At 41.6% G+C, this 27,561-nt stretch overlaps 1 protein-coding gene across 1 annotated transcript; it reads left to right on the top strand.

The window, feature by feature from the left end:
* On the top strand, positions 1 to 25,831 carry LOC113591483 (uncharacterized). Its single transcript, XM_035519911.2, has 21 exons — positions 1 to 407; positions 1,455 to 1,575; positions 1,744 to 1,961; positions 2,076 to 2,145; positions 2,454 to 2,499; positions 2,708 to 2,894; positions 3,966 to 5,249; positions 8,120 to 8,431; positions 9,590 to 9,710; positions 10,149 to 10,366; positions 10,795 to 10,864; positions 12,323 to 12,368; positions 12,591 to 12,777; positions 13,687 to 14,968; positions 17,084 to 17,358; positions 18,524 to 18,698; positions 19,125 to 19,342; positions 19,828 to 19,897; positions 20,223 to 20,268; positions 20,498 to 20,684; positions 24,077 to 25,831. Exons 1-21 carry the CDS (start codon positions 111 to 113, stop codon positions 25,391 to 25,393), a joined length of 6,747 nt encoding a protein of 2,248 aa, XP_035375804.2. The 5' UTR covers positions 1 to 110; the 3' UTR covers positions 25,394 to 25,831.
* The last annotated feature ends 1,730 nt before the right edge of the window (positions 25,832 to 27,561 follow it).

Here is a 27,561-nt window from a genome sequence, read left to right as displayed (position 1 = left end):
TCGGTTTGCGGGGTGGGTCTTGCCAAATCATTAGCATACACGAGGGGTATTAGAGAAATCTGGTGAAGCAGCGTGTTGTATTTAGGCCATATTTCACTATTTTAAAAACGATGGCAGAGACGTGTTCTGTTTTTGGTTGCAAAGCTACAAAATCAGGAAATGTGAGCCTTCATGTATTACCAAAGGATTTGAAAATTAGAGAGAAATGGGTGCAGTTTATTTGGAAGAATCGGACTGTCCCAACCAAACTGCCAGATAGAACTCGGGTTTGCAGTAGCCATTTTCCAGGGCAGTGTTTTGAAAATTTTACTCAAAAACAAATGGGTTTTGCCTCAAAATTTCTATTGAAACCTGAAGCTGTTCCATCCATTTATCCCGGGAATACGAGCCAATATATTGCTCAATTGGTAAGTTGATTTGTTTTGTCGTGTTACATGCGTTGACCGAACACCGCAGGCACGCCATTTGCACTTAGAAGCAGCTCGGTCACGCTGTAAGTTTGAGTGCGTGTCTATATTCTGTAATACGGTAGGCGGTAGTTTGTGAAACTTCTAGAGGGGGCGCTGTTCGCGCTTTAGTGCAGATATGAAAAATAAATCTATACGAAATGGCTTTTAGATCTTAATTAAACATTTGTTACGTTGGTCTACGGCACCAAAAAATGTACCTGAAAAAATATGTTAAAACCAATATGTAGAAGAGAAAAGTCTACAATATGTTGGATATCCATACCCTCCCAATTAATAAAAAAAGGTTTTTCAGTTAAATAGACTATATTTATAAACATAATTTACATCTTTGCTCATAGCACTTCGTTTTTACTATAAGAAGGGAGACCTCTCAACTATGACTCCAGTAGTATTTATATTACATAGCCTACACATCAGCTGTGCATCCTTTGATCATGGGTATCGTGCAGTAGTTGTGGTATAACAGCAGGCTTCCAAGAGCTGTGGAAGCAATATGTACTTGGATTGTGTTGTTCTAGCAATGGTAGCTAGTGAAGCGATCTATATGTTTTATTTTGTGATTGTTTTATTTGCATTTCTGTATTTTTCTGAATATCCCTGTAACTCTTCAGTGCTATGGTGTCTGCCTGTGAGGCAGGCATCAAGGTCAGGAGGTGATAACCCTCAGGCCTCATCCACCCTTTTGATAAGTGAGTTTGAGCTCACTTCTTTATTGCCAGACTGGTTGCCCATTGTTGAACACTCTCTTCTTTCTGACAAAAAAAAAAAGATCTGAATATTCTCTATGCATGCAAATAAACATCAAGACTGAGGATCAATACATACCTGACTCTTCATTGCCTAATTTCTAAAAACTAGTTTGTAAAACCACATAGTGAGCCATAAACATAAGGTGCTGATAGAAATAGTGCTATTAAACCTTTTGCTGTTTTTGTATTCACCACATTAGTTACAGCGGTTCTGTTATTTCTGTATTGTTTTCAGGTTACATTACAGCAGCCATCCACTGTAAAACATGTAGGCTGCCAAACAGACCTCCCCAGAAGGGCATCCGTTGGAACACAGCTGTCCACTGGGACACTGAAGCGACCCGTGAGAAGCTCAGGTTTGTACCATAGCATGTAGCTGTCTATATATGTGATAAACTGCTAGTCAGTTAGAGTGGATCTTATAAATAAAGAACTACAGGCAAAGGGTATGATATGGGATCCTTTTAAATATGATCAGTGTACACATATCCATCTCACCCACTCCGCTGATTCCTGTTGCGTAGGGGTTTTGGCTGTTCCTCGGACCAAAGAAGCCGGAGTCGGCACAGACAGGCTAGTAAGCCGTCTCTTTAGGGAGCTGACGTCAGCCCCTGTTAAACCAGCGGTGCCGCCACCAGCAGTTGTCCGTGATGAAACCGGGCCTGCGCTTCCTCAGATGGTGATCGTTCCAGCCGTAACCTGGCTGAGCCAAGACGAGCAGCCGTCCGTGGAGATAGAGGTGGTAAGTGCAGTGGACACACAGACGCAAAGGGACGAAGCTTAAAGTAAAATGGTAAAAAAAAAGAAAGTGTTTTCTTCTGCCTAATGATGTCAGTGTGATGTCTGAACACTACAGGAGTTAACCACAAGCATAACAAGCAGGCCATCAGCATCTTCCCAACATAACTCTCAGTGGACCAGCCAAGGTTTGTAAAACACTTCAGGAAGTCTGGTACTTTACTAGGTTTTTTTTTTTTTATATTCCACAATGAAGTGAGAAACAGGACTAGGCAGGCAGACACCACACACAGTAATATGTGGATGTTACTTTGTGTGGTGCCGGTCTGCCTAGTTTTCTTATGGTTATCATTGTAAAGGTCTATAAATGCTCCTCAGCCTCACACACAATTAAGATGTCGGTCTTAGCTGCTTCATTGCCAACAGCCTTTGATAAATGGACATTAATCGTTCTTGTCTGTTTCACTAAAGTAATTTGTGTAACTTTGTGGTACAGCTCCGCAGAACAAGCCATCTGTATCTGATCAAGAAAAAAAAACACGGTATGTTTCCATCAGGAACCTTCAAATATTTATATTTCAAGCTGGCAACAGTGTCTGATATTCTTATAATTCTTTTTTGTCTCTCACAATTCAGGTAAATGGGGAGTGGGGTGGGTGAAGGAATATGTCAGTTACCTGAAAGGTTTCATTTAAAAACCATGACCTTGAATATCTCCTTATAATTGTGGTGTTTGTCCTTCTATTACAGGAGCAATTATGGGAAGCTGAGTAAAGAGCTTGTGCGTCAGTTGATGTTCCATTGTTGGGAATGCTCCAGTGAGTGCTGTGTTCAAAGCAAAGGCAAAGGAGATGGTTTCTCTCTCAGGCAAGAATGTCTGCTTTGCTCTAGCTACAGAGTCTGGACCTCTCAACCAGCTGACATACTAAGGGAGAAGGTGAGTGTGTATATACAAGTAAGTTTGTAAAAGGGTGGGTGGACATTATTTTTCACTGTATTGTAACCTTTCTTATATATCTTTCTTAGCTCAGCTATGCATGGTAGTAGCAGTCTTGGCTGGTTGAATTACTTGGTTTAAACGTACACTCACCTGCCCAACTATTAGAAGCATATACCCTGTAGTTACATTTATGGGATTTAGCTGATGCTTTTATCCAAGGCAATTAAGAAAGAGTACTTGAGCAATTGAGGGTTAAGGGCCTTGCTCAGGGGCCCAACAGTGGCAGTGGCTTGAACCAGCAACCTTCACTTTACAAGTCAAGTACCTTAACCACTGAGCTACCACTGCCCCTAGTTACCTCTTATAGGCATGTCGTCAGAGTCTGTAGTGTGTTGCCATGCACAAATTGTCAGCCATCCTGTTGCCCCTTCTCAGAGGTCTCTCAGAAACCACACCTTCTTATATGGATATTCTTATCCAGCCTCAGTGTAGTTAATGCAATACCTGTAGTTTCTTACCTACATCCACTACAAATGCCTCGTGCTCCAACCCATCTATCACTATTGATAACCTGCGCTCACTCTCCAATCCACTGCCTCTCCTGTACAAACCAGTAGTGACTCATGTCACTACTGGGCAGAGAGTTCATCTCTATGTGCATATTACTGAATAAGCATGCTAAGGAGATAATTACTTGATTAAGCCTCCATGTATAGTGTCCCTGTGACAATTCTTACACACTGATAAAATATTCTTCAGCATTCCAACCCCCACACACAATTTATAAATAGGATCTTCCAAGCAGAGTTGGAAGGATGTCATAAGTTGCTTCCATGCATAAGTGTAGAGGGTGACCATGAACATTACCACATGACCCTAATTTGTGGCACATATCCCTGATTTGGAGCATATTTGGAAGTTGTGATGAAGCACTTTGAAAAGGGGGAAACAAATTCTGCAATGACTTTGCACAGGACACTAGTTTTCAGTGTGGAATTTCAGTGCAAGATGAGCACCTTGGTTCATTATCAGATATGCGACTAGACCTTTTATCCTTTTTTTCTTCAGGAGGCTGAGGTGATGTCATCTGAAGATGAGGCAAATGCTGAGGAGGATGAAGACGCTGATGCCCTGACCGATGTGGAAGAAGATGGAGAACCCGATACAGACGATTCAGACTACTTGCCCAGTTCCAATAGTTCAGAGAGTTCTGAGGAGTATGAATTCAATGAGGAGGGGTCCACCTTTCATAAACCCTTTCAGACCACCTTTAGACCCCTCATTTGGTGTTTGCACTGTCAGGCCCTTGCTGGAATTCTCTGTACTACTAAGCGGCACCAAAGGATCTATGGATGTCCGCAGTGTGTTTCTGGGGATACAGCTGACACACTCTGTTTGGAGAACTTTGCTGTTCGTTTCAACTACAGAGTTGACTTTCACAAGCATGCCATTAATGAACATGGTGCTTCAGAACAGGCACCTGAGCACAGGACTTGTGAAGACTGTGGCAAGTCAAACAGGGTGGAAGATGAACACCACGTGTGTGAATGCAAGATAAAACCTTTCTCCTGCAAGTTGTGCCCCAAACGTTTCCTCACCCAGATTGGCCATAAGGTGCATTACCGTAGGCTCCATGGGGACTATATGCACATATGTAAGTTCTGCCTGATGGACTTTGAGATGAAGCAGACCAAGATCCAGCACGAGAGGGTCCATAACAAGCGAGGTTCACCATACAGCTGTCCCAGCTGCCAGAAGAGATTCAAAAAGTTCCACGAGCGAAACGCTCACCTTAAAAGCCACGGCGAGCAGAAAGTTTACCTCTGCAGCACCTGTGGCATGAGCTTCAAGAGGATATCGAAATACGAGCGGCATGTGCGCACTCACACGGGAGAGAAGCCCTACATCTGCCAGGAGTGTGAACGTTCCTTCGCCCAGGCCAGCCACCTGAAGTCCCACATACGTATCCACACGGGGGAGAAGCCCTTCATGTGTGAGCAGTGTGGGGAGTGTTTCAACCACAACGTCAGCCTGAAGAATCACCTGCTTCGCCAGCACAGCATCCACCCTGCATGTGAGCCCACGGAGGAGGGCAGACGGATTGGGAGACCCTTCAGTGATTTTCCTCTGAAGAAAAAAATTAAGGAATGTAATAAAAGGAGTAAGAGGCAGCGTTCCGCTCCTCATGATGAGGAAGAAGCTTCAGGTTTTCCAGAATCATACTATCAGGAGAAGAGCGATGACTCTGACAGAGAGGAGTGGACTGAGCAAAGCAGAAGTCAGAAGAGGAGAGCTACAAGGAGGAACAGCCAGAGAAAAAGGGGTAAGAAGAGTCATGTGGAAGATGAAACATGACCTGTGTCCAGGTTGTTGCCATGTAAAGCCTGAGAGCAAGCTAGCATCAGTACTGGAGACAATCATGTTGTGATTGGAAGTGGCTGTGTAGAGGTTGTGGTGGAACAACTGAGGTTGTTTAATTCATGTCCCACAGTGAACCAATTTTACAGCATAAATTCAACAGTGAGTGGTTGCAAAGGGGTCCTGAATTGATTGTAAAACATTAACCTTCACTGATATGTATACTATATGTACACAAATACAGCTAACACATGCTCTGTTACGATTGCTAAGAAACCAAAAGAAATGTTCCACATTCCAGTACATCAATCAGTTTATTTCCGACTGTCACAAGATGTGTAGCTTACAATTTACAATTCTATAAAAGAAAATAACATACTAGTTTGCTAATAAAGTGTATGCAAAACTGTTGTACACTGGTCATATTCCTTTTCAAATGTACATTTTCTCATTATGTTTTGCATCTCCTGCAGTGGCTGGAAGTTTAACTACACTGTCTTGCTCCAGGACTTGTTTGGCATGTGTAGGTGCTGGTAACAGGCCATCTCCCAAGATACTGTTACAGTAATTAATGTGCTAAATCACTGACCTATAAATAAGATCCAATGTACAGGCAAACTATATCCAATCATTTTCTCTGATATCCACCATGTTGGGTCAGTGCTGAACGCCAATCCTAGACAACTAGTCCCCAGCAGAGTGTTTTACAACACACCTGTCTCTAATACTCATATGCTGCGGTATGCCTTGCTAAACTGGAACCGAGTTGGAAAAGAATATGTTAACTACAGCTTGTTCTTGCGTTTAGTATCTGACTCGTTCAAACATAGGTGTGGTTGTACCGCTACGTTTTCTCTAACAGCTATGTAAAGGATGCCATACACATTTAATTAAGACCCCAAGGAACTGTGTTAACGTTTGGAAAAGGGGTTTATCCCCTTTAATATAAGATGGCTTGACACAACGTGTAACCAGCTGCCTGTATTCGCCCCCACACAGTGAAAAAAGAGACAATGCCTCTTTCCATGGTCTTCCAAAAGACCCAAATATCTGAAACGAATGACTAAAGTTATTTTGTGGAAATTTCACTTAATTTCATCCTAACTTGACAATTTGTTCAGCACGTTTCAGTACCGACTGCTTTCTTAATAAGTCATAATACAAAGCGCGATTTGCTAAAACATTAAGAGATGGATCGATTCCGACTTTACTGGACCAGACTAAAAACTCCCGAATCTGTAAATATAATCCAAATATTTATCTGTTAGCGACTACACCATCTACTTAGCTAGCTAAATAAATAACGTTAGTTAGAGAGACAACGCTTGTGTACGCTGGGCCGGAACACATATATTCCGAAGTTTGCTATGCTACAGCAGTGCTTAATACTGAGTAATTCACTATATCACCAACTCAAATACAGCGGAAAAAGTCAAAAAGCAAATCTAGAAAGAATATGAACAGAATTTCAGAACTTAAAAAATATATATTATTGTTGTACATACCTTGCAATAAGCGATTTAGATACAACAAAACACCTATCGACTCATTCATGCTTGTTTACATCGACAATATCCAATTCGTGCACGTTATAAAATATCTTTTGGTTACAATAAACGAATAGATTTGTCACGGGTAGAAAAAACTGTTGTTTCCTGAAATGAATGAAGCTTTTAAATGGTTGCATGAATATTTTTATTTTGATTAACTTAAGAAAGATATCTTAACTTTATCTAATTATTTGTCCAGCTAAAGACTGCAGAATTGGATTTCCATCCTTAAAGTTTTAGTTACAACCCATATCCAACACTTCTGAAATTAATTAGTATGGGTCGAGCAAAATTGAGAATGTTTTAAGGTATATTTCGACATATTTTACTACCTATCTAGCTTGCGTTAACCCTAGCTGACATACATTTACATATAGCTAGTTAAACTAGCTATTTAGCTAATTATCTTATCAGATATCTTAGCCAGCTATGGCTATATAACCTACACATTCATTTTAATTTTTAAACGCGAAAAAACATGTTTATCAAAATACAGCGACCCTTTCTGTGAATGCCATTCACACTCAAAGAACCATATTAACAGGAACCGTTAGCTAGCCACCTAATATTTTAATGGGTTATTTTACTTATTTATACCTATTTATTTATACTTATTATTTATTATATTAATTTGCTTATCATTTCACATATTAGATTTATTTATTTAAATTTAATTATACGTATTTGTTTTATTTATATTCTGTGGGGTTATTTAACTTTTGTAAGATAGATATGTACTGCTCGTTTGGTGAACGTGACTATTCACGTTCAAAAAATACGCGCGAGCGTACCTCATAATCTCGCGACATCGACCACAATGCCCCGCGGCATCACTTCCACACCAGCGGTTGCTGTTGACGACCGCTGGTGGACAAAGCTCACAAAAGTGGAGGCTGCTGCGCACTAGCCAGACATGCCTATTCGCCCTTATAACTAAACAGACAACGTTTAAATAGTCACCAGCTGTTGGCCGCCGAAACGCGAAATCGCCTAGCTAGATAGATAACTTACAGTCGTATCAGATTTTGTAAGCGTTTATGTTAAAGGCCCTGAACAGTATTTTTCATCCTTACTCAAAATGAGTGAGTATGTGATTATCTTCATACTTCCGCTTTAGACCAACATTTATTGGGTACTGCAGAGTGCACAAAATAAATAGGTTTAAATTTTTGTTTTTGTATACTGCCCCCTAACCACCGTTTAGGAGTTACACTTTATTTGGTGTGACTTTAGACGTCAGTGAGCTCACCAATTCAATATCGCGAATCATAAACTGTCTTGTATTTCATATTAATGATCTGTGGAATAATTTGACCTTCGCACATTTCACTCCGCATCGCTCTACTAGAGCAGCAGATGGCACGCTTATACAAATGCTCAGTTTTTCAATGCAATCGGGAGGAAGGGTACTCTCTACATTTTATTCCAGAAAACGAGACCAAATCAAAGTGGCTCGAATTTCTTTCTGGGGTTGAAGTGACACCGAACACACGAGTATGTAGCAGGCATTTTACTGCGGACTCGTTTGAAAATTGGGCTCAATACACCTCCGGATTTGCCAGCAGACTCAAGCTGAAAGCAACAGCTTTCCCGACACTTACTGCAGGCAGTGTTGATGCTAAGTTGGTAAGTCTTTTATTTTTAAATGAGTCGTTGTTTTAATTTGACACTATTCAATAATGTAGCAAGCAAGGAGAATATAACAGAATGTGGAGGCTGACGTTGGCTAATTTTATGTAATTTAGTTTGATATAGTCATTGACTTTGCACGTTTAGCTCTCGCCATGTATAGTCAAAGCCTGTTGGCTAGACCTCGCGGGGGTGTAAGTGGAAAATATAACACTCTTTGCGGAACTATTTTTCACAGATTTTAAAAAGGGAGAAAGAAAACCTATCATTAAAAGCTGTGTAGTTTCGTAGACATCTCAGACTTGACTCCAGTAGTATTAGCAGCGGGTACATTTTGGTCAACATGTTATTAAAAATGAAAACAATGTTTCAGTTAAATTCACTATATTTCTAAAGACCATTTTCATAGCTACACATCATAACCCTTTCTTGTGTTTTTACTTTGAGAATGTGGAAAAATATTGCAAATGGCTAATCAGTTCTATATGGTGTATTTTAAAATTATCAAATCATTCCACAGTATTCTCGAAGAACACTTTCCAATGTACAAGATATGAATTTCTAGTATTGGAGTGTCAAATTCATGTAAAATGCTTATTTGGTTCTGAATATACCACATTGTAAGTTCTATAAATGAAATGATAAAATCACTCGATTGTATTCTTGAAATACACTTTCTCATGTACTCATGACGTTCAGTAATTTTTACTGTAGGAACTTGAAGTAAAGTGACGAATATTCATGTAAAATGTCTATTCTCTTCTGGATAAATCACACAGCTGAAACAAAATGGCCAAGCTAATGTAATCTTTGCAGCTTCTATACGCATTTTTGCTAAAGTAAAAAAAAAAAAAAAAAAAAAAGGACCAACATGAAAATGTGTGATGTATGTATTTTAAATGAACACAGTTTGCACCTTCAGAGACCTCTCAAGCATGACTCCAATAATATTTATATTAGGTAGCCTACATATCCTAATTTCAGCCGCACAACTTTGATTGTAGGTAGTTGTGGTATAACAGCAGGCTTCCAGGAGCTGCAGAAACAATGTCCACTTGGATTGTCTTGTTATAGCAATAACGGCTAACAATCTGAACCAAGTTAGTAGAACCACACAATTGCAGAGGTTCTGTGTTGTTTCTGTATTGTTTTCAGGGTACATTACAGCTGCCGTCCACTGTAAAACATGTAGGCTGCCAAACTGACCCCCCCAAAAGGGCATCTGTTGGAACACAGCTGTCCATTGGGACGCTGAAGCGGCATGTGAGAAGCTCAGGTTTGTACTGTAGCATGTAGCTGTCTACATGTGTGATAAACAACTAGCCAATTAGAGCAGATGTCATCAGTACTGATTAATCTATAAGCCTTTAAAATATGCCTGCTCCATGTAAAGCTGTGCTGTCCAGGTTGGACCATATCAAAATTCCCAGGGGGCACTCTCTATTTTCTAAAACATTATTTGCTATTAAAAATAGAAGGCTAAACAGTGCAGTTTTTACTGAGCTACTGAATTTAATTTTAGTGCTGCAACTTCAGCAGGGTATCACCTGAGTGAGATAATGGCTCTCAATGAAAAAAATATTCTGATTTATATCTCTCTTGAAATCACCAGTTTTGCACTTCTTGGCTACAGCCATATCATTCAGTAGATTAATTTGCTATCGTCAGAAAAAAAAATTTCATCTCGCCCACTCTGCTGATTCCTGTTGCGTAGGTGTTTTGGCCGTTCCTCAGACCAAAGAGGCCGGAGTCGGCACAGACAGGCTAGTAAGCCGTCTCTTTAGGGAGCTGACGTCAGCCCCTGTTAAACCAGCAGTGCCGCCCCCAGCAGCCGTCTGTGATGAAACCGGTCCTGCGCTTCCTCAGATGATGATTGTTCCAGACGTGTCCTGGTTGAGCCGAGACGAGCAGCCGCCTGTGGAGATAGAGGTGGTAAGTGCAGTGGACACACAGACGCTCTGATAACTTGCTCCCCAAACGATCTTGGCAGATGTAGTTGACTAGATATGTGTTGGTAAGATGAAGCTAGAAGAATAAAAAATAAACCACTACAAAAAATTATTCCCTCACCTTTTTACATTAGTTCTTGGTTTAGAATTGTGATTTAATTATAATGTTACAGCCTATATGCTCAGGAGCTCCCCCACAAACTTGCACACAGATCAATAACCAAAGATGGAAGTTCGCCTGATTCTTCAAGGGACACTGTAGTTTTTGTTTGATGCAGAACACACAGCCAAGGACAAAGCTTAAAGTAAAATGGAAAAAAAAAAACTTTTCATATTGCTGTTTCAGAAAAACAAAAGGTGTTTTTCTTTACTGATTCATAATGATGTCAGTGTGATGTCTGAACACTACAGGAGTTAACCACAAGCATAACAAGCAGGCCATCAGCATCTTCCCAACAGAACTGTCAGTGGACCAGCCAAGGTTGGTAAAACACTTCAGGAAGTCTGGCACTTTACTGGGTTAATTTTTATATTCCACTCTGTCTGTGTGTGTGTGTGTGTGTGTGTGTGTGTGTGTGTAATATACACACACTGCTCAAAAAAATTGAGGAAACACAAATCACACATTAGCTTGAAGATCTTTGAATCACAGGCTGATCCAATTTGCATTAATTTTATGATGACAACTTATAATGTGGATCAGTAGTGTGTAAGGCCCCCATGTACCTGTATGAACCCCTGACAACGTCTGGCTTGCTTGTGATGAAACGGTGGATGGTGTCCTGGAGGATCTCCTCCCAGACCTTGATCAGGGCATCAGTGAGCTCCTGGACATTTGGTGGTGTTGAATGCACAGATACATAACGTCACAGGTTCTTGATTGGAAAAGGTCTGGGGAACATGAGGACCAGTCAGTGGCATCAATGCCTTCGTCATCCAGGAACTGTCTACACACTCTGTCCACACAACGCTGGACGTTGTCCTGTGCCAGTAGGAACTTTGGGCCCACTGCATCAGTGTAAGGTCTGACAATGACACTTGAGGAGTTCATCCCGGTATGTCACAGCAGTCAGCGTAGCGTTGGCTATCACGTGGAGGTTTGTACAACCCTCCGAGGATATGCTTACCCAGACCATCACTGACCCAAAACCAAACCAGTCATACTTGATGATGCAGGCAACATAACATTCATCACGGAGTCCCAGACTCTTTCACGTTGTTTCACGTGTGCTCAGTGTGAACCTGCTTTCATCTGTGAAGTGAACCCCCTGTTTTCTTCTATTCCCATGTTTGCTAGTGGCAGAACTGCTAATTGTTTTTCATGCGAGCTGTGTGGTGTTGGGCTGTGAGCACAGGCCCCGTAAATGACATCGGTCCCTTATGCTGCCCTCATGGAGTCTGTTTCTGACAGTTTAGTTAGAAACATGCACACCAGAAGCCCACCAGAGGTCATTTTGTAGGGTCCTGGCAGTGTTCCTCCTCAAACAAAAGAGCAGATATCGGTCTTGCCGCTGGGTTGGTGCCCTTCTATGGCCTTGTCGTCATGCTTCCTAAGTGGGCAGATTGTTATTTCTGAAGTTTAATTGACTTGGTTTTTAAACTGTGATGGTTGTGTTCCCTTTAATTTTTTAGGTGTGTGCGCGTGCGTGCGTACCTGAAGACTCACCTGTCAAACCCCAGGTGACCATTAGCTTTCCAGAGAAAGAGGACGTCTCAAAGATCCTTCATCAGATATGGAAAGAATGAGGCACTTGCACATCTGATGAAGGATCTCTGTCTGAAATGTCCTGTTTCTATGGAAATATTGTGTACTTCACCTCAGCCCCAGAAACACAATTAAAACGTCTGTCTTAGCTGCTTCAGTGCCAACAACCTTTGAAAAAGGACATAAATTTTTCTTGTCTGATTCACTAAAGTAATTTGTTATTTTGTGTTACAGATCCGCAGAACAAGCTATCTGCATTCGATCAAGAAAAAAAATCTCGGTATGTTTCAGTCAGAAATATTTCAATAACTTGGGTATGGGTATTTAAATTTCAAGTTGGCAACAGTGTCTGATATTCTCATAATTATTTTTTGTCTCTCACAAATGGGGAGTAATTGGGGAGTGGGGTGGGTGAAGGAATATGTCAGTTACCTGAAAGGTTTCATTTAAAAACCATGACCTTGCATATCTTCTTATCGTGGTGTTTGTCCTTCTATTACAGGAGCAATTATGGGAAGCTGAGTAAAGAGCTTGTGCGTCAGTTGATGTTCCATTGTTGGGAATGCTCCAGTGAGTGCTGTGTTCAAAGCAAAGGCAAAGGAGATGGTTTCTCTCTCAGGCAAGAATGTCTGCTTTGCTCTAGCTACAGAGTCTGGACCTCTCAACCAGCTGACATACTAAGGGAGAAGGTGGGTGTGAGTGTGGGGGTGTGTGTGGTTGTGTGTGGGTGTGTGTTTTTCTTAGGTTTATAAGTTTCTCTTTATCAATCACATGCACCTGCCAAGCTATATACTATGTGTTATAGGCATCCTTGTCAGAGGTCATTTTCAAACCATAGAGCTGCTGTTGGCTGAGTGATGATATTAACATGTACACTGAGTACACAATTATTAGGCAAGTTGTATTAATTAATTATTTAATTAATACAACTTTAATTTTATTATTGAACAACTACAGTGCTCTCGGTCAATCCAAAATGTTTATAAACCTCAAACCTGAATATTTAATAAAGTAAAAGTGAGGTTTTGGCTTTCTTAGGAGAATATCTATGTGTGCAGAATTATTGGGCAACTAAATGAAAAATGGAAATTTTCCCATCTCACTTCTTTTACATCTGTTAAAGTAGGCATAATAAACAACTAATTTTTTACAAATTAAAAATTTGACATTAAGGAAAAAAACTGACCAGTGATTTCTATGTGCTTATTACCAAATATACATGCTAAGGAGCTAAGCACCTTATTATTCCCCCAAGTATAGTGTCCCTGTGACAAACGTTACACGCCAATAAAATTCCAACCCCTGTAAATAATTTACAACGAGGATCTTCACTGTCCAAGGATTTACAGAGTTGAAAGTCAATCCGAGCAAAAATGTAGAGGATGACTAAGAACATTACCACATGACCCTAATTTGTGGCGCATATCCTTGATTTAGGGGGTATTTGAAGATTGCAATAGCACTTTGAAACAGGGAAAACAATTTCTGCAATGACTTTGCACAAGACACTATTTATCAGTGTGGAATTTCAGTGCAAGATGAGCACCTTGGTTCATTATCAGATATGCGACTAGACCTTTTATGCTTTTTTTCTTCAGGAGGCTGAGGTGATGTCATCTGAAGATGAGGCAAATGCTGAGGAGGATGAAGACGCTGATGCCCTGACCGATGTGGAAGAAGATGGAGAACCCGATACAGACGATTCAGACTACTTGCCCAGTTCCAATAGTTCAGAGAGTTCTGAGGAGTATGAATTCAATGAGGAGGGGTCCACCTCTCATAAACCCTTTCAGACCACCTTTAGACCCCTCATTTGGTGTTTGCACTGTCAGGCCCTTGCTGGGATTCTCTGTACTACTAAGCGGCACCAAAGGATCTATGGATGTCTGCAGTGTGTTTCTGGGGATACAGCTGACACACTCTGTTTGGAGAACTTTGCTGTTCACTTCAACTACAGAACTGACTTTCACAAGCATGCCATTACTGAGCACGGTGCTTCAGAACAGGCACCTGAGCACAGGACTTGTGAAGACTGTGGCAAGTCAAGCAGGGTGGAAGATGAACACCACGTGTGTGAATGCAAGATAAAACCTTTCTCCTGCAAGTTGTGCCCCAAACGTTTCCTCACCCAGATTGGCCATAAGGTGCATTACCGTAGGCTCCATGGGGACTATATGCACATATGTAAGTTCTGCCTGATGGACTTTGAAATGAAGCAGACCAAGATCCAGCACGAGAGGGTCCATAACACGCGAGGTTCACCATACAGCTGTCCCAGCTGCCAGAAGAGATTCAAAAAGTTCCACGAGCGAAACGCTCACCTTAAAAGCCACGGCGAGCAGAAAGTTTACCTCTGCAGCACCTGTGGCATGAGCTTCAAGAGGATATCGAAATATGAGCAGCATGTGCGCACTCACACGGGAGAGAAGCCCTACATCTGCCAGGAGTGTGAACGTTCCTTCGCCCAGGCCAGCCACCTGAAGTCCCACATGCGTATCCACACAGGGGAGAAGCCTTTCATGTGTGAGCAGTGTGGGAAGTGTTTCAACCACAACGTCAGCCTGAAGAATCACCTGCTTCGCCAGCACAGCATCCACCCTGCATGTGAGCCCACAGAGGAGGGCAGACGGATCGGGAGACCCTTCAGTGATTTTCCTCTGAAGAAGAAAATTAAGGAATGTAATAAAAGGAGTAAGAAGCAGCGTTCCGCTCCTAATGATGAGGAAGAAGCTTCAGGTTTTCCAAAATCTGACTATCAGGAGAAGAGCGATGACTCTGACGGAGTGGAGTGGAGGGAACAACATGCAATCCAGAAGAGGAAAACTAAGAGAAGGAACCCCTGGAGAAAAAGGAGGAAGATGAGTCATGTGGAGGAGGAAACATGACCTGTGTCCAGGACACAGCCAAGTGTAGCGTGAGGGCAAGCTAGCATCAGTACTAGAGATGGACATTTTATCATTTCCGTGATTGGAAGTGGTTGTGTAGAGGTCATGGTGGAACAACTGAGGTTATGTTTAATTAATGTTCCACAGTGAACCAATTTTACAGCATAAATTGAACAGTGAGTGGATGCAAAGGGGTTTTGAGTTGCTTGTAAATTGTTAGCCTCCCCAGACATCTTTCTTGAGTGTCACGTTTTAAAGGCCAACACAAGTACATCCCGCACATGGTTGCTAAGAGACCAACAGAAATGTTCCACATTCCAGTACATCAGTCAGTTTATTTCCGACTGTCCCAAGACTTGTACGTTACAATTTAAAAACTATAAAATAACATACTTAGTAGGCTAATAAAGTGTATGCGAAACTGTTGTACATTGTTCACGGTTCTTTTAATATGTTCATTTGCTCCTTATTGTTTTGCATCTCTTGCAGAGGCTGGAAATCGTGAGTTTAACTACACTGTCTTTCTCCTGGACTTGTTTGGCATGCTAGTAACATGCCATCTGCCAAGATATTGTTACAGCAATGAATGCGTTAAATCGTTTACCTATAAATATGTCCTGAAGTGTCTCTCCTTTTTCAATTCTGTAACAGAAAGCCACTTCTCGGCCCCCTTCGCCCGCTGCCGCCACGTTGAAGGGCGTTTCGATTTTTTGAAGGGTCGGGGGAAGTTGCTAATAGAAGCAACGAGTTCAGAGAACTAGACACAAAAGTCTTATAATACTTATACCATAATCCTCCGCTAGGCTTCGAATAGTGTCATATACCGAAAATGCGTTTCGAAATTTCTTCATAACAGCGCACACCAGAGTCAAATAGACAATGGGTGCATCGCAATTGCGTACTAATGACACTTTGAGCATGCGGTTTAGTTAGAGGTGTCAATTGAGGGTAATCAAAAATCCACGATTCATAGTTGGAACACTCATTTTTTGAGTGGTGTGAGTGAACACTTTATATTGCCCTATAATGGAATGAATAGACAGGAAAGAGCTATTAGCGTCTGGAAAATGTTGAAAAAAATGGCTGGCAATGATGCAAATTAAGTGGTGATGGTGGCAGGGGGGCGTTTGTTTAAATGAGACCGACTTGGAATCATTTTTACAAAAGTAAAATTATTAAAATAATACATGATTACCTTTTTTGTAAGAAAGTTGTTTGAAACGCATGTCAATTTGTCATTGATCTTGCCGGGGTAGTCACATAGCTCATCTAGTTAGCCAGCTAACTGACGACAGCTAAATTTAACCAATATATCCTTATTTGTCAACGAGGTGGAATATCGGGTGCTTCTACTTTAGCTCGGTGTAATACCCATGTCACAGCTTGCAATAACGCTTGTTGGTATAGTAACGCTTAATCTCTTAGTGTTAGTACAAAATGGAGTAGTATGTTAGTATTTTGTCTACTAAACTGCCAATGCCAATAGTATTATAGTATATACATTATACTTATAGTGTGTAGTATGCAATTTGGGTGCACTCAATTATTAGTATCGTTACCTCAAATACATAGTTTCATATAAGGCATCACTATATAGATTTCATTTTTAATGGTTTGATTTAACTGCAGTCTTGGGTAAACTTCCACAGCTAGTTTTAACACATGACATATATCTGGAGTGTGCCAGTTTGCCAACATTTCATGAAGTTGTACAGCTGTGGCAACATGCTGATCCGACTTGTTAGTGGTCGAGAAAATACAGTGTTTCCACAATTCCCTTAGCAAGTGGGCACTCGAGTCATGTATGCATGACACGTATAGAAAGCTATGGAGGGTGTGGAGAAGTGAACGAAGAATCGGGGAATATAGCTTTTCTTGCGTGTAAACGGTCTGCAAAGTTACAAAGCCCAACGTACACGCCAGAGGGAGCAATTCTCCCACAGAAAGCAGTTTTCTCAGCTCCCTGCAGTGCCCTGTGGAACTCCAGCCCGTTTCCTTTGTTTCAAGATGACGCAATCTCGTAACGCAATCCTTACTGTCCGCCTACAGTGACATGGACACGCCCCCCAACGCACGGCACCTACTGGGAAGAGTTTGTTCAATTTTGTAGCCATGTCGAGGAGGCGCTGTGTTCTGCGCTGTGAGGGAAAATCTCCTTTGTATGCTTTGCCAAAGGTAGAGCCACAAAGAAGTCAATGGTTGAACTTCATTTTTACCACGGTGCCCCCCATCCTTCCCGGCACGTCACTGTGTGCTCGGCACTTCACGGAGGACTGCTTTAGAAACCGTGCGCAGTTCGAGGCTGGGTTTTCGCAGCTCTTGCTCCTGAGGGACGGGGCAATTCCAACTCTGTGTGGCCCAAAGGGAGCTTCAGGTTCCCGATCTGTAAGTATGCATCATTTGTGGATTTGTGATGTTTAAAGCAAACAAGCTTGCTGGCATAGCTACTGCGATTGTACAGGTGTGTAGGTAGGTGTTGGCTATTGCGAAGCTGTAAACCAAGTGCTCAACCGAGCTTCTCTGCTAACATCACATTGCGTTATAGATAACGCTAATGGTTTTGCTCATCATCTTAAGGTAGTGTTTTTTCGATTTATACATATTGAACGGTGCCGAGGTTCACTTGTGGTTACAAGCTGTGGTATTAAGGTCGCAGTCCACTTTAGCTAGATTTCTGTTAACCGGCAAGCTTTCTTTAAGTTTATGATGCTGAGGTCTACCCGTCTCTAGAGTACTGTACACTAGTGGTTTCTAAGGCAAAGTAGCTACAGCTTGTGATGTGGCCTGTGGAAACAGGAAATTTCCTTTTAGTTCTAATCTGAATTCAGTGTGAACATAGCATATATGGCTCGTGGATGGCTTTAATTTTTTTTTAATATTACCATAATGCCTTGATATTGTATGAGTGACATTTTTGAGCCACAGGTAACATCTCAGGTTCTAAAATAAGTGTAATTTTGCTCTAGACGTGTTTATTATTAGATTTCATTAAATATTCGCACAATTGAAATGACGGCCTCGATCTTTTTATTTAATATATACTAATTTTATTTATTTATCTATTGACTGACTGACGACTTGACGTCCTTTCATGTTCGCCGGAACGTCGCTTTTATTTTGAAATCCGTTCTTACTCTTACCGTAATGCCTATAAACAAAGTGAGTTAGCTTGACCGTGTTTTCCAAACTAAGATACCTTGACCGCAGTGACAATTTTAAGTTTAATCAGTCTAAACCTTGTTCACTTATAATAACTGCATACTTTATTATTTATAAACCTTACAAAAATTGTATCGTTTTCGAATAGTATCTGGCTTTAGAAGTCGTCATCAAATGCCCAGTAGTTTTTGCTTTACTTTTCGGTTTAGTTTGCTGTAGTGCTGTGACTTGCTTGGGGTTATCTGCAGCTGGAAGAACACTACATAATACCGTGATACCTGTGTTTATATGTGTATGTCTACTAATTTCACAGGGTAAAATATTGTATAGCGCTTCAGACGTTGTGTCTGCTAAAAACATTATTTTGATAACGAATTTTGCGTCGTAACAGGATCCCGGAACCCTGCACCACACCACTAAACTGAGATTTCAACATGTTGGATGCCAAACGGACCCTCCACAGTCTGTTTCCGTGGGTACACTTTCTGTGGCATTCACAAAGGGGATATCAGTCGGCACGCAGTTGTCCGTGGGAACCCTGAAGGAAGCACATATGAGAAGCAAAGGTATACAACATGGGCGTTAACAGCAATTTTGTATTTCAGATAAAGTACCTGCAATTATTGTATATTACAGAAATACTGTTATATGGACAATAGGAATTACTATGTATTTTGCTGCAGAAAGCCATGATGTCACCTGTCAGGATCCCTTTCTCTTTAAAAATCTCTTAGCCAGTCAGAGCAGATGTTATCAATATTGATGTATCTAAAGGTAACAAAATCAGCCAGTTTCAAGTAAAAGACAGAGAGAGTTGCAGTGGGGGAAGAGAAAACAGTTTTTTTTTTAAATAAAAACGTTTTGTAGGTAAAACTGCAAGTATATCTAACCTGAAAGAAAACAATTACTGGCAAATATGATATTTGATACTTTTAAATATGATCAGTGTACACATATCCATCTCATCCACTCTGCTGATTCCTGTTGCGTAGGTGTTTTGGCCGTTCCTCGGACCAAAGAGGCCGGAGTCGGCACAGACAGGCTAGTAAGCCGTCTCTTTAGGGAGCTGACGTCAGCCCCTGTTAAACCAGCAGTGCCGCCCCCAGCAGCCGGCTGTGATGAAACCGGTCCTGCGCTTCCTCAGATGGTGATTGTTCCAGACGTGTCCTGGTTGAGCCGAGACGAGCAGCCGCCTGTGGAGATAGAGGTGGTAAGTGCAGTGGACACACAGACGCTCTGATAACTTGCGCCCCAAACGATCTTGGCAGATGTAGTTGACTAGATATGTGTTGGTAAGATGAAGCTAGAAGAATAAAAAATAAACCACTACAAAAATGACAATTCTTCCCACCCATATGAAATTGATTGTATTAGATGTTTGTTGCCTATTAGTTGATGGATGCATAATGATATTAGTTGTTTAGAATTGTGATTTAAATTTAATGATGGTGATCTCCTGAACATACAGACTAACCAATAGCCACAAAGCTCAGTAACCAAAGATGGAAGTTCACCTGATTGTACATCGTCTCTTTAACAGTAGTTTTTATAATGATGCCGATCACATATGGCCAGGGATAAAGCTTAAAGTAAAATGGGGGTGGGGAAACCTTTCATATTGCTCTTTCAGAAAAACACAAGGTGCTTTTCTTTACTGATTTATAATGATGTCAGTGTGATGTCTGAACACTACAGGAGTTAACCACAAGCATAACAAGCAGGCCATCAGCATCTTCCCAACAGAAATCTCAGTGGACCAGCCAAGGTGGGTAAAACACTTCAGAAAGTCTGGAACTTTACTGGGTTAATTTTTATATTCCACAATGTAAGTGTTTGTATGTGTCTGTGTGTGTGCTAAAAAATATTCTCACTCTTCCATTGGGTGGTCATATCTTTTTCCTCACATTAATCTTAGTCCAGTAGAGTGCTATTCTAGGAACATCCAAAATGCTGTGCTACACCCTCAAACTCCCAGAGACGTAATTAAGACAAAGGTCTTAGCTACTTCACTGCCAGCAGCCCTTGAAAAATGGACATTAAACACTCTTGTGGGATGCACTAAAGTGACTTGTGTAACTTTTGTGTTACAGATTCACAGAACAGGCCGTCTGTATCTGATCAAGAAAAAAAATCTCGGTATGTTTCCATCAGAAACGTTGAAATTACATGGGTATGGGTATTTCAAAGTGATGATGGCAATGTCTAATATTCCCATAAAAGTTGCCTCTATTTTTGTCTCTCACAATTGAGGTAAATGGGTGCGAGGAGGGATTGTTGGAAAGGGTTTAGTAATCAAATGGTTTCATTTAAAAACCATGACCTTGAATATCTCCTTATAATTGTGGTGTTTGTCCTTCTATTACAGGAGCAATTATGGGAAGCTGAGTAAAGAGCTTGTGCGTCAGTTGATGTTCCATTGTTGGGAATGCTCCAGTGAGTGCTGTGTTCAAAGCAAAGGCAAAGGAGATGGTTTCTCTCTCAGGCAAGAATGTCTGCTTTGCTCTAGCTACAGAGTCTGGACCTCTCAACCAGCTGACATACTAAGGGAGAAGGTGGGTGTGGGTGTGTGTGTCTAAAAGGATTGTAAGTGATGGACATTATGCTTCACTGTATTATAAGTCTTTCTTATCCATCACATCTTTTCAGCTCAACTCTGCATGGTAGAAGCAGTCCTCGTTGGTTGAATTACTTGGTTTAAATTTGTTAAATGTACACTCACTTGCAGAACTATTAGAAGCATATACCCTGTAGCTATATCTAATAGGCATGCAGTCGGAGTCTGTAGTTTGTAGCCGTGCACAGATTGTCAGCCATCCTGTAGCCCCTTATCAGAGGTCAGTTTAAAGCCACTGTACTGTTGTTAGCTGGATATTCTTGGGTGAAGTTGGACACTCAAAGCAGTTTATTGATAAAATATTTATGGAATATAATTGTATAGAATAGAATACTTGGTTCCTGCCTCGGTCTGGAAACAAAAAACTGTGTGTTGTCTTTGACTGCATCACAAGCTTTCAAGGACATCACTTAACCAGCAAGGACCAGATTTAAGTTCTCTAGTGAGGGTTCTCATGAGCTTCTGGCAAGAGAGTGTGGAGGCTATGTTCTGCCAGGTCAGGGTCAGCAACGAAGGCACCTCTTGTCAGGTTTCTCTGGTGGCCATATGGGGACTACAAGCAAAATATGTAGAACATCCAGGTTTCAGCTCTGGATTCAGATGAAGATAACTTGCCAATGGAGAGCACTGGGAATCAGTTTAAGGTCAAACTCAAAGATTGACCACATACTGGGAGAAATCAGTTTTATCCTGTCAGTTCTATTTTTGACCCATTAGGCTTCCTCTCTCCAGTGGTACTGCCCTCAAAAGAATCCTGCAAGATTTATGCTGGCAGAGGTTAGGATGAAGATCTGCAAGTCAATAACATTAAAGGCAGGAAAAGGTGGCTTTGTCTACAACAGTTTGCTGATTTCGCAGTTAACAGATACATTAAGACGACAGTCTTCGCACAACTACATCACCTCATTGACACAAGTGTAGACACTTACAGACCAACAAGTTATCTTCTGCTCCACATTGCAATTGGTGATGCTCATTCCATTCTGGTGATGGCAAAGGAAAAGCCTTTGAAGTCTCCAGCCATACCAAGAATGGAACTAACAGCAGTCACGGTTGTGATCAAGATTGAGTCACGAAGTTCCAGTTCAGGCTCTATCTTTTGGACATGCACAACAACTGTGCTAAAGTACTTGAGCAGTGAAGGCACAGTAGTCAAGACCGTTGTTGCAAATAGAGTATCAACAATTCTGGTGCATTCTCAGATTTCCACTTTTAATCATGCTTTTCCTGTCTCAAGAGGACAACCTGTTGAAGCATTCATTAAAAATGAAAACTGAATTTCAGGACCAATTTAACTGTAGGTTAATCTGTATTTTAACCAAGTTTAAAGTAGGCTATGACAGGCTAGGCTATGATATACAGTAAAGTATTATAAAACTCGGTTTACAATCCTCTCAGTTACAATCCTCTCAGTTTACAAGCCTCTTACGATGGGTTTATAGGAAATTCGTAATTCGAGAGACCCCATCATAACTCGAGGAGAGTGTATTGTCAAAAACAAAGATTCAAAGAAGACTTGGCCAAGTTAAAGTAACATGAAAGGATAAAGAAAAGGTAGCTTAATCTGCAAGTAGTATCCGGTACTTCAAGAAAGGGTCATCAGAGTCTGAGGAAGGTTTAGTCAAGCGACTACGCCAAATGATTCTATGCAGGCAGTCATTTTGCGAAAAGAGTTGTACTTCACAAGTCTTGTGCTGAGATACATTTCTGATGACACAGCTCTTGCAGGAAGGAAAGACATGTTGGCTCAACTGCTTCAGAGATTCAGGATCATTGGAGCTAATGGAGCCATCAGAAGATTCTCATCCCGATGTTTTGCATGCAAAAGGCTGCAAAAGACTGCTGGCAAACAAGTCAAGGCAGGTCTACCAAAATGCAGGGTTCTCCCTGATGATTCTCCATTAACAAGAGTTGGCATCAGTTATTTCAGCCCGTTCAAGGTGAGAAGACGAAGAGGACAGGTGAAGAGGACAGTTGTAGAGATGTTATCTTTGTGTCTCACTACGTTAGCCGTACATTTAGAAGTCATATCTTCACTTGACACTGATGCATGTTTGGACATAATTAGAAGATTCCATGCGAGAAGAGGGCAAGTAATCGATGTATTCAGATAATGGAACATACTTGGAGATCGCTTGTGGTGAGATGAAACAATTTATCGAAGAAAAGAAACACCAACAAGATCAACAAGAACTTGCAGCAGAAAGGTGTGTAGTGGCACTACAATCCTTTAGCAAGTTCTCACCGTGGAGGACGTTGGGAGCAATTGATTCACTCAGTGACAGAGGTTCTGAACTTCACAGATAGAGAACAACTTCTGAATGAAGGTCTCCATACTGTGACACTGAAGCGTTAGGCTTCAAAGGCCTTGATGTCCTATCACTTGTTATTCAAGCCCAAGCTTGAGTTACCTCGAGTATTCAGTAAGGATGAGTGGTATACTCAAGAAATGGCACCAATCTGACACCACATATATCGGAATCTGGTCCATATAAGCAAAAATGCTGGATTGGATATTGGGAGGAAACTCTTTAGGAAAACCGGCCCCTAAAGCATCAGGGTAAGGTTCCATAATCGCATCGGAAAAACCACAACTGGTGACATTGACGGGTAAAAATGCCAGCAATACTGCAGTGTCTTATAAACTTCAATACTTCAAGTGCATGTTCAACACTTCATGCCACTATAGTGTCACTAGTGTATTGTAAATAGTCTACCACCCAAGTAATATTGAGTTAGCAGTGGTCAGAAACTGACCCATGATGGGGGGTGGGGGGGAAGCCGATGAACTGTGCATTCCAGCAGAGGCACTTCAGGCAGTAATTGTATGTTTGTTACACATTAGATAAGTGTACATAATAAAGCAGTCTAAGAGTGTTTCTAATGAGGTGGCTGGTGAACGTAGAAAAGAACCTTGGAAATGGACAGATGTAGAAGGTAACATTGAACTTTACCACATGACCCTAATATGTGGCATATATCCATGATTAGGAGGGTATTTGGAGGTTGTTGTAAAGCAAATTGAAAAGGAGTAAACAAATGTTCTGGAATGACTTTGCACAAGACATTTACAGTTACATTTTTGGCATTTAGCTGACACTTGTATCCAAAGCAACTTACAATTCTGACTGAATACAACCTTTGCAATCGAGGGTTAAGGGTCTTGCTAAGGGGCCCAACAGTGGCAACCTGGTGTTGGTGATGGGACTTGAACTGGAAACCTTCTGATTTACTAGTGAAGGACCTTAACTACTGATCCACCACTGCCCTGCATCTTGGTTCATTATCTGATATGACTAGACCCATTTAACCTTTCAACATTTTTCTCAGGAGACTGAGATGATGTCATCCGAAGATGAAGCAGATGCTGAGAAGGAGGAGGAGGAGGAGGAGGAGGAGGATGAAGGCGCTGATGCCCTGACCGATGTGGAAGAAGATGGAGAACCCGATACAGACGATTCAGACTACTTGCCCAGTTCCAATAGTTCAGAGAGTTCTGAGGAGAATGAGTTCAATGAGGAGGGGTCCACCTCCCATAAACCCTTTCAGACCACCATTAGACCCCTGATTTGGTGTTTGCACTGTCAGGTCCTTGCTGGAATTCTCTGTACTACTAAGCGGCACCAAAGGATCTATGGATGTCCGCAGTGTGTTTCTGGGGATACGGCTGACACACTCTGTTTGGAGAACTTTGCTGTTCGCTTCAACTACAGAACTGACTTTCACAAGCATGCCATTACTGAACACGGTGCTTCAGAACAGGCACCTGAGCACAGGACTTGTGAAGACTGTGGCAAGTCAAACAGGGTGGAAGATGAACACCACGTGTGTGAATGCAAGATAAAACCTTTCTCCTGCAAGTTGTGCCACAAACGTTTCCTCACCCAGATTGGCCAAAAGGTGCATTACCGTAGGCTCCATGGGGACTATATGCACATATGTAAGTTCTGCCTGATGGACTTTGAAATGAAGCAGACCAAGATCCGGCACGAGAGGGTCCATAACAAGCGAGGTTCACCATACAGCTGTCCCAGCTGCCAGAAGAGATTCAAAAAGTTCCACGAGCGAAACGCTCACCTTAAAAGCCACGGCGAGCAGAAAGTTTACCTCTGCAGCACCTGTGGCATGAGCTTCAAGAGGATATTGAAATACGAGCGGCATGTGCGCACTCACACGAGAGAGAAGCCCTACATCTGCCAGGAGTGTGAACGTTCCTTCGCCCAGGCCAGCCACCTGAAGTCCCACATGCGTATCCACACAGGGGAGAAGCCTTTCATGTGTGAGCAGTGTGGGAAGTGTTTCAACCACAACGTCAGCCTGAAGAATCACCTGCTTCGCCAGCACAGCATCCACCCTGCATGTGAGCCCACGGAGGAGGGCAGACGGATCGGGAGACCCTTCAGTGATTTTCCTCTGAAGAAGAAAATTAAGGAATATAATAAAAGGAGTAAGAAGCAGCGTTCCGCTCCTCATGATGAGGAAGAAGCTTCAGGTTTTCCAGAATCTGACTATCAGGAGAAGAGCGATGACTCTGACTCTGTTGGAGAGGAGTGGAGTGAGCAAAGCGGAAGTAAGAAGAGGAGAGCTAAGAGAAGGAACACCCGGAGAAAAAGGAGGAAGATGAGTCATGTGGAGGAGGAAACATGACCTGTGTCCAGGACACAGCCAAGTGTAGCGTGAGGGCAAGCTAGCATCAGTACTAGAGATGGACATTTTATCATTTTCTTGAGTGTAGACGTTGAGGTGGACCAACTGAGGTTATGTTTAATTTCCCAAAGTGAACCAATTTTAAAGAATAAATTCAACAGTGTGTGGTTGCAAAAGGCTCTTTAGTTGCTTGTGAATTGTTAGGCCCCCTTTTCTTCAGTGTCATGTTTTAAAGTCCTATATGTATATGTACATATATAGCCACCACCTGCTTTTGTTAGGGTTACTAAGAGACCAACAGGAACGTAACACATTGCAGTACATCAGTCAGTTTATTTCTGATTTTCTCAGACATTAAAATATATGTGGCTTACTACTTAGAATTCTAATTAAGAAGATAATGTACCTATTACACTAATAAAGTGTATGGAGAAAGTACTGTTGTATGTTTGTCATGTTCCTTTTCAAATGTATGTTTGCTTATTATTGTATCTTCGAATTTTGCACCTCCTGCAGAGGTTGGATGTGACGAGTTTACAGTCTTTCTCCAGGGCCGGGTTGACACACAAGTGTACTAAACGCTTAATGAACCACGTTACTAATGCTACTGGTTTAATCGATTCCTGCTGCTTGTCAGAGCTAGTGTTCATATGCATTGTGGCAGACATTAACTGCGTTTTGATGCAAGCACAGTCAGTCAGATTAACATTAGCTTAGGTTACAGTCCTTTCCTCTGCGCCAATGTTAAAGTCTGCAAAAAAGAAGCTGAAAATGGAGATGAATGAGAACATGTATCCAAATTCAGAAGTCAATGAACTCAACAGCTACTTCAGATGATCTGGACAACTAATAAGACAACATTTATTGAAATGAGGACATCCTGTAAACCCACAACACCAGACACTCATGTGCATGTAATATCAAGCAAGTGCTTTTCAGGATTCTTTGAAGACACCCAGGTAGTATTAAGTGTGCTGTCAGGCAGGTGTTTGAAGAGAGAATTACAGATGTTTGAGCCACAGTAACGGAAGGGAGGTGTTGCGTTCTTAACCGCATTTCTTTCTGTTTGTCTTGTACCAGTGTATGAGTCGTTATTTGGATATATATATTGATAAGCCAACTCCATGGTCGTTGTTACTCCCGTTTACAGCGTAGACCAACTCCGTGTCATCACAGTACATTAGCAATAACAGCAGGCTTGACAGCACTTGTGAGGACTGTTCTTACTAACAAAATCTGGAATCTTAACTCTCACATATTTTAAGCAAGGCAAGTTTATTTGTATAGGACTTCATACACATTGAAAGAAATTCTTAACAGACATAGGATAAAATAAACGAGACGTAACGGCTCGGTAACGCCAAGAGTGTCCAGCAGAGGGCAACATTGTCATGCAACGCTAAAGCTCTTCTGATTTCGGTCAGTGAGTAGATATATGTATATATAACTTCTTTTTCATCCTCTCAGTTCAGCAGACATAAACTGATCTTTTGTTTTGCCACACTAGTCTGCGGTTCACTCTATGTCTGCGTGTGAGGGATTGGTGTTTGCAGTTTTGTCCATATATGTGTGTTGGATACTATATAATTTGGGTCAAATTATGTGTGTCTGTCTTGTGCAGAACAGCAGGCAAGTGTCTTTAGGAAACACAAGGTTTGTACACTTCTCTTACAGTGCAAAAAAACAGGCTCTGGCCAGCAACTCAAACTTGGTTTTAACCAGTGTGTGTGGATGCTGTTATTGGGAGGCTGAGGTGTGATGCAGTGGTATTGCAGTGTCATACAAAAGGAACCACAGGTGGTGCTGTGGGCGCTCAGTGGTTAAAGTGCTTGACTACTAATCAGAAGGTTGTCAGTTCAAGCCCCACTGCTGCCAATTTGCTACTGTTGGGCCCATGAGCAAGACCCTTAACCCTAAAATGGTTCTCACTCACATAAGTAAGCTTTGAATAAAAGTGTCAGAAAAATGTAAATACTGAGTTTGGGGACATTGAATGAGCAGGGTGAAATGTAGTTGTATGCTTATACCTACAGAAGAACTTTTTTTTTCCCATCAAGGTCATGGTGTTGGTCCCGGTGCACCTGGCTCATGGCTGAGACACCGTAGGCCCAGCCTGAATCACAGTCATGTAAACCAAGCACTTTTCTCTGACTTTACGAGCCCCAATT

This window comes from Electrophorus electricus, chromosome 13, assembly GCF_041902795.1.
Source record: "Electrophorus electricus isolate QZ-2024a chromosome 13, ASM4190279v1, whole genome shotgun sequence".
In the NCBI taxonomy this organism is placed as follows: domain Eukaryota; kingdom Metazoa; phylum Chordata; class Actinopteri; order Gymnotiformes; family Gymnotidae; genus Electrophorus; species Electrophorus electricus.
Note: the sequence above shows the minus strand (reverse complement) of the source record. Positions and strands in the feature narration are given on the sequence as shown.

Coding starts and splice junctions, on each gene's coding strand:
- LOC113591483 (XM_035519911.2), top strand. CDS start 111: ATGGCAGAGACGTGTTCTGTTTTTGGTTGCAAAGCTACAAAATCAGGA. Junction 2,500..2,707: donor GATCAAGAAAAAAAAACACG/GTATGTTTCCAT, acceptor CTTCTATTACAG/GAGCAATTATGGGAAGCTGA. Junction 9,711..10,148: donor GCGGCATGTGAGAAGCTCAG/GTTTGTACTGTA, acceptor CCTGTTGCGTAG/GTGTTTTGGCCGTTCCTCAG.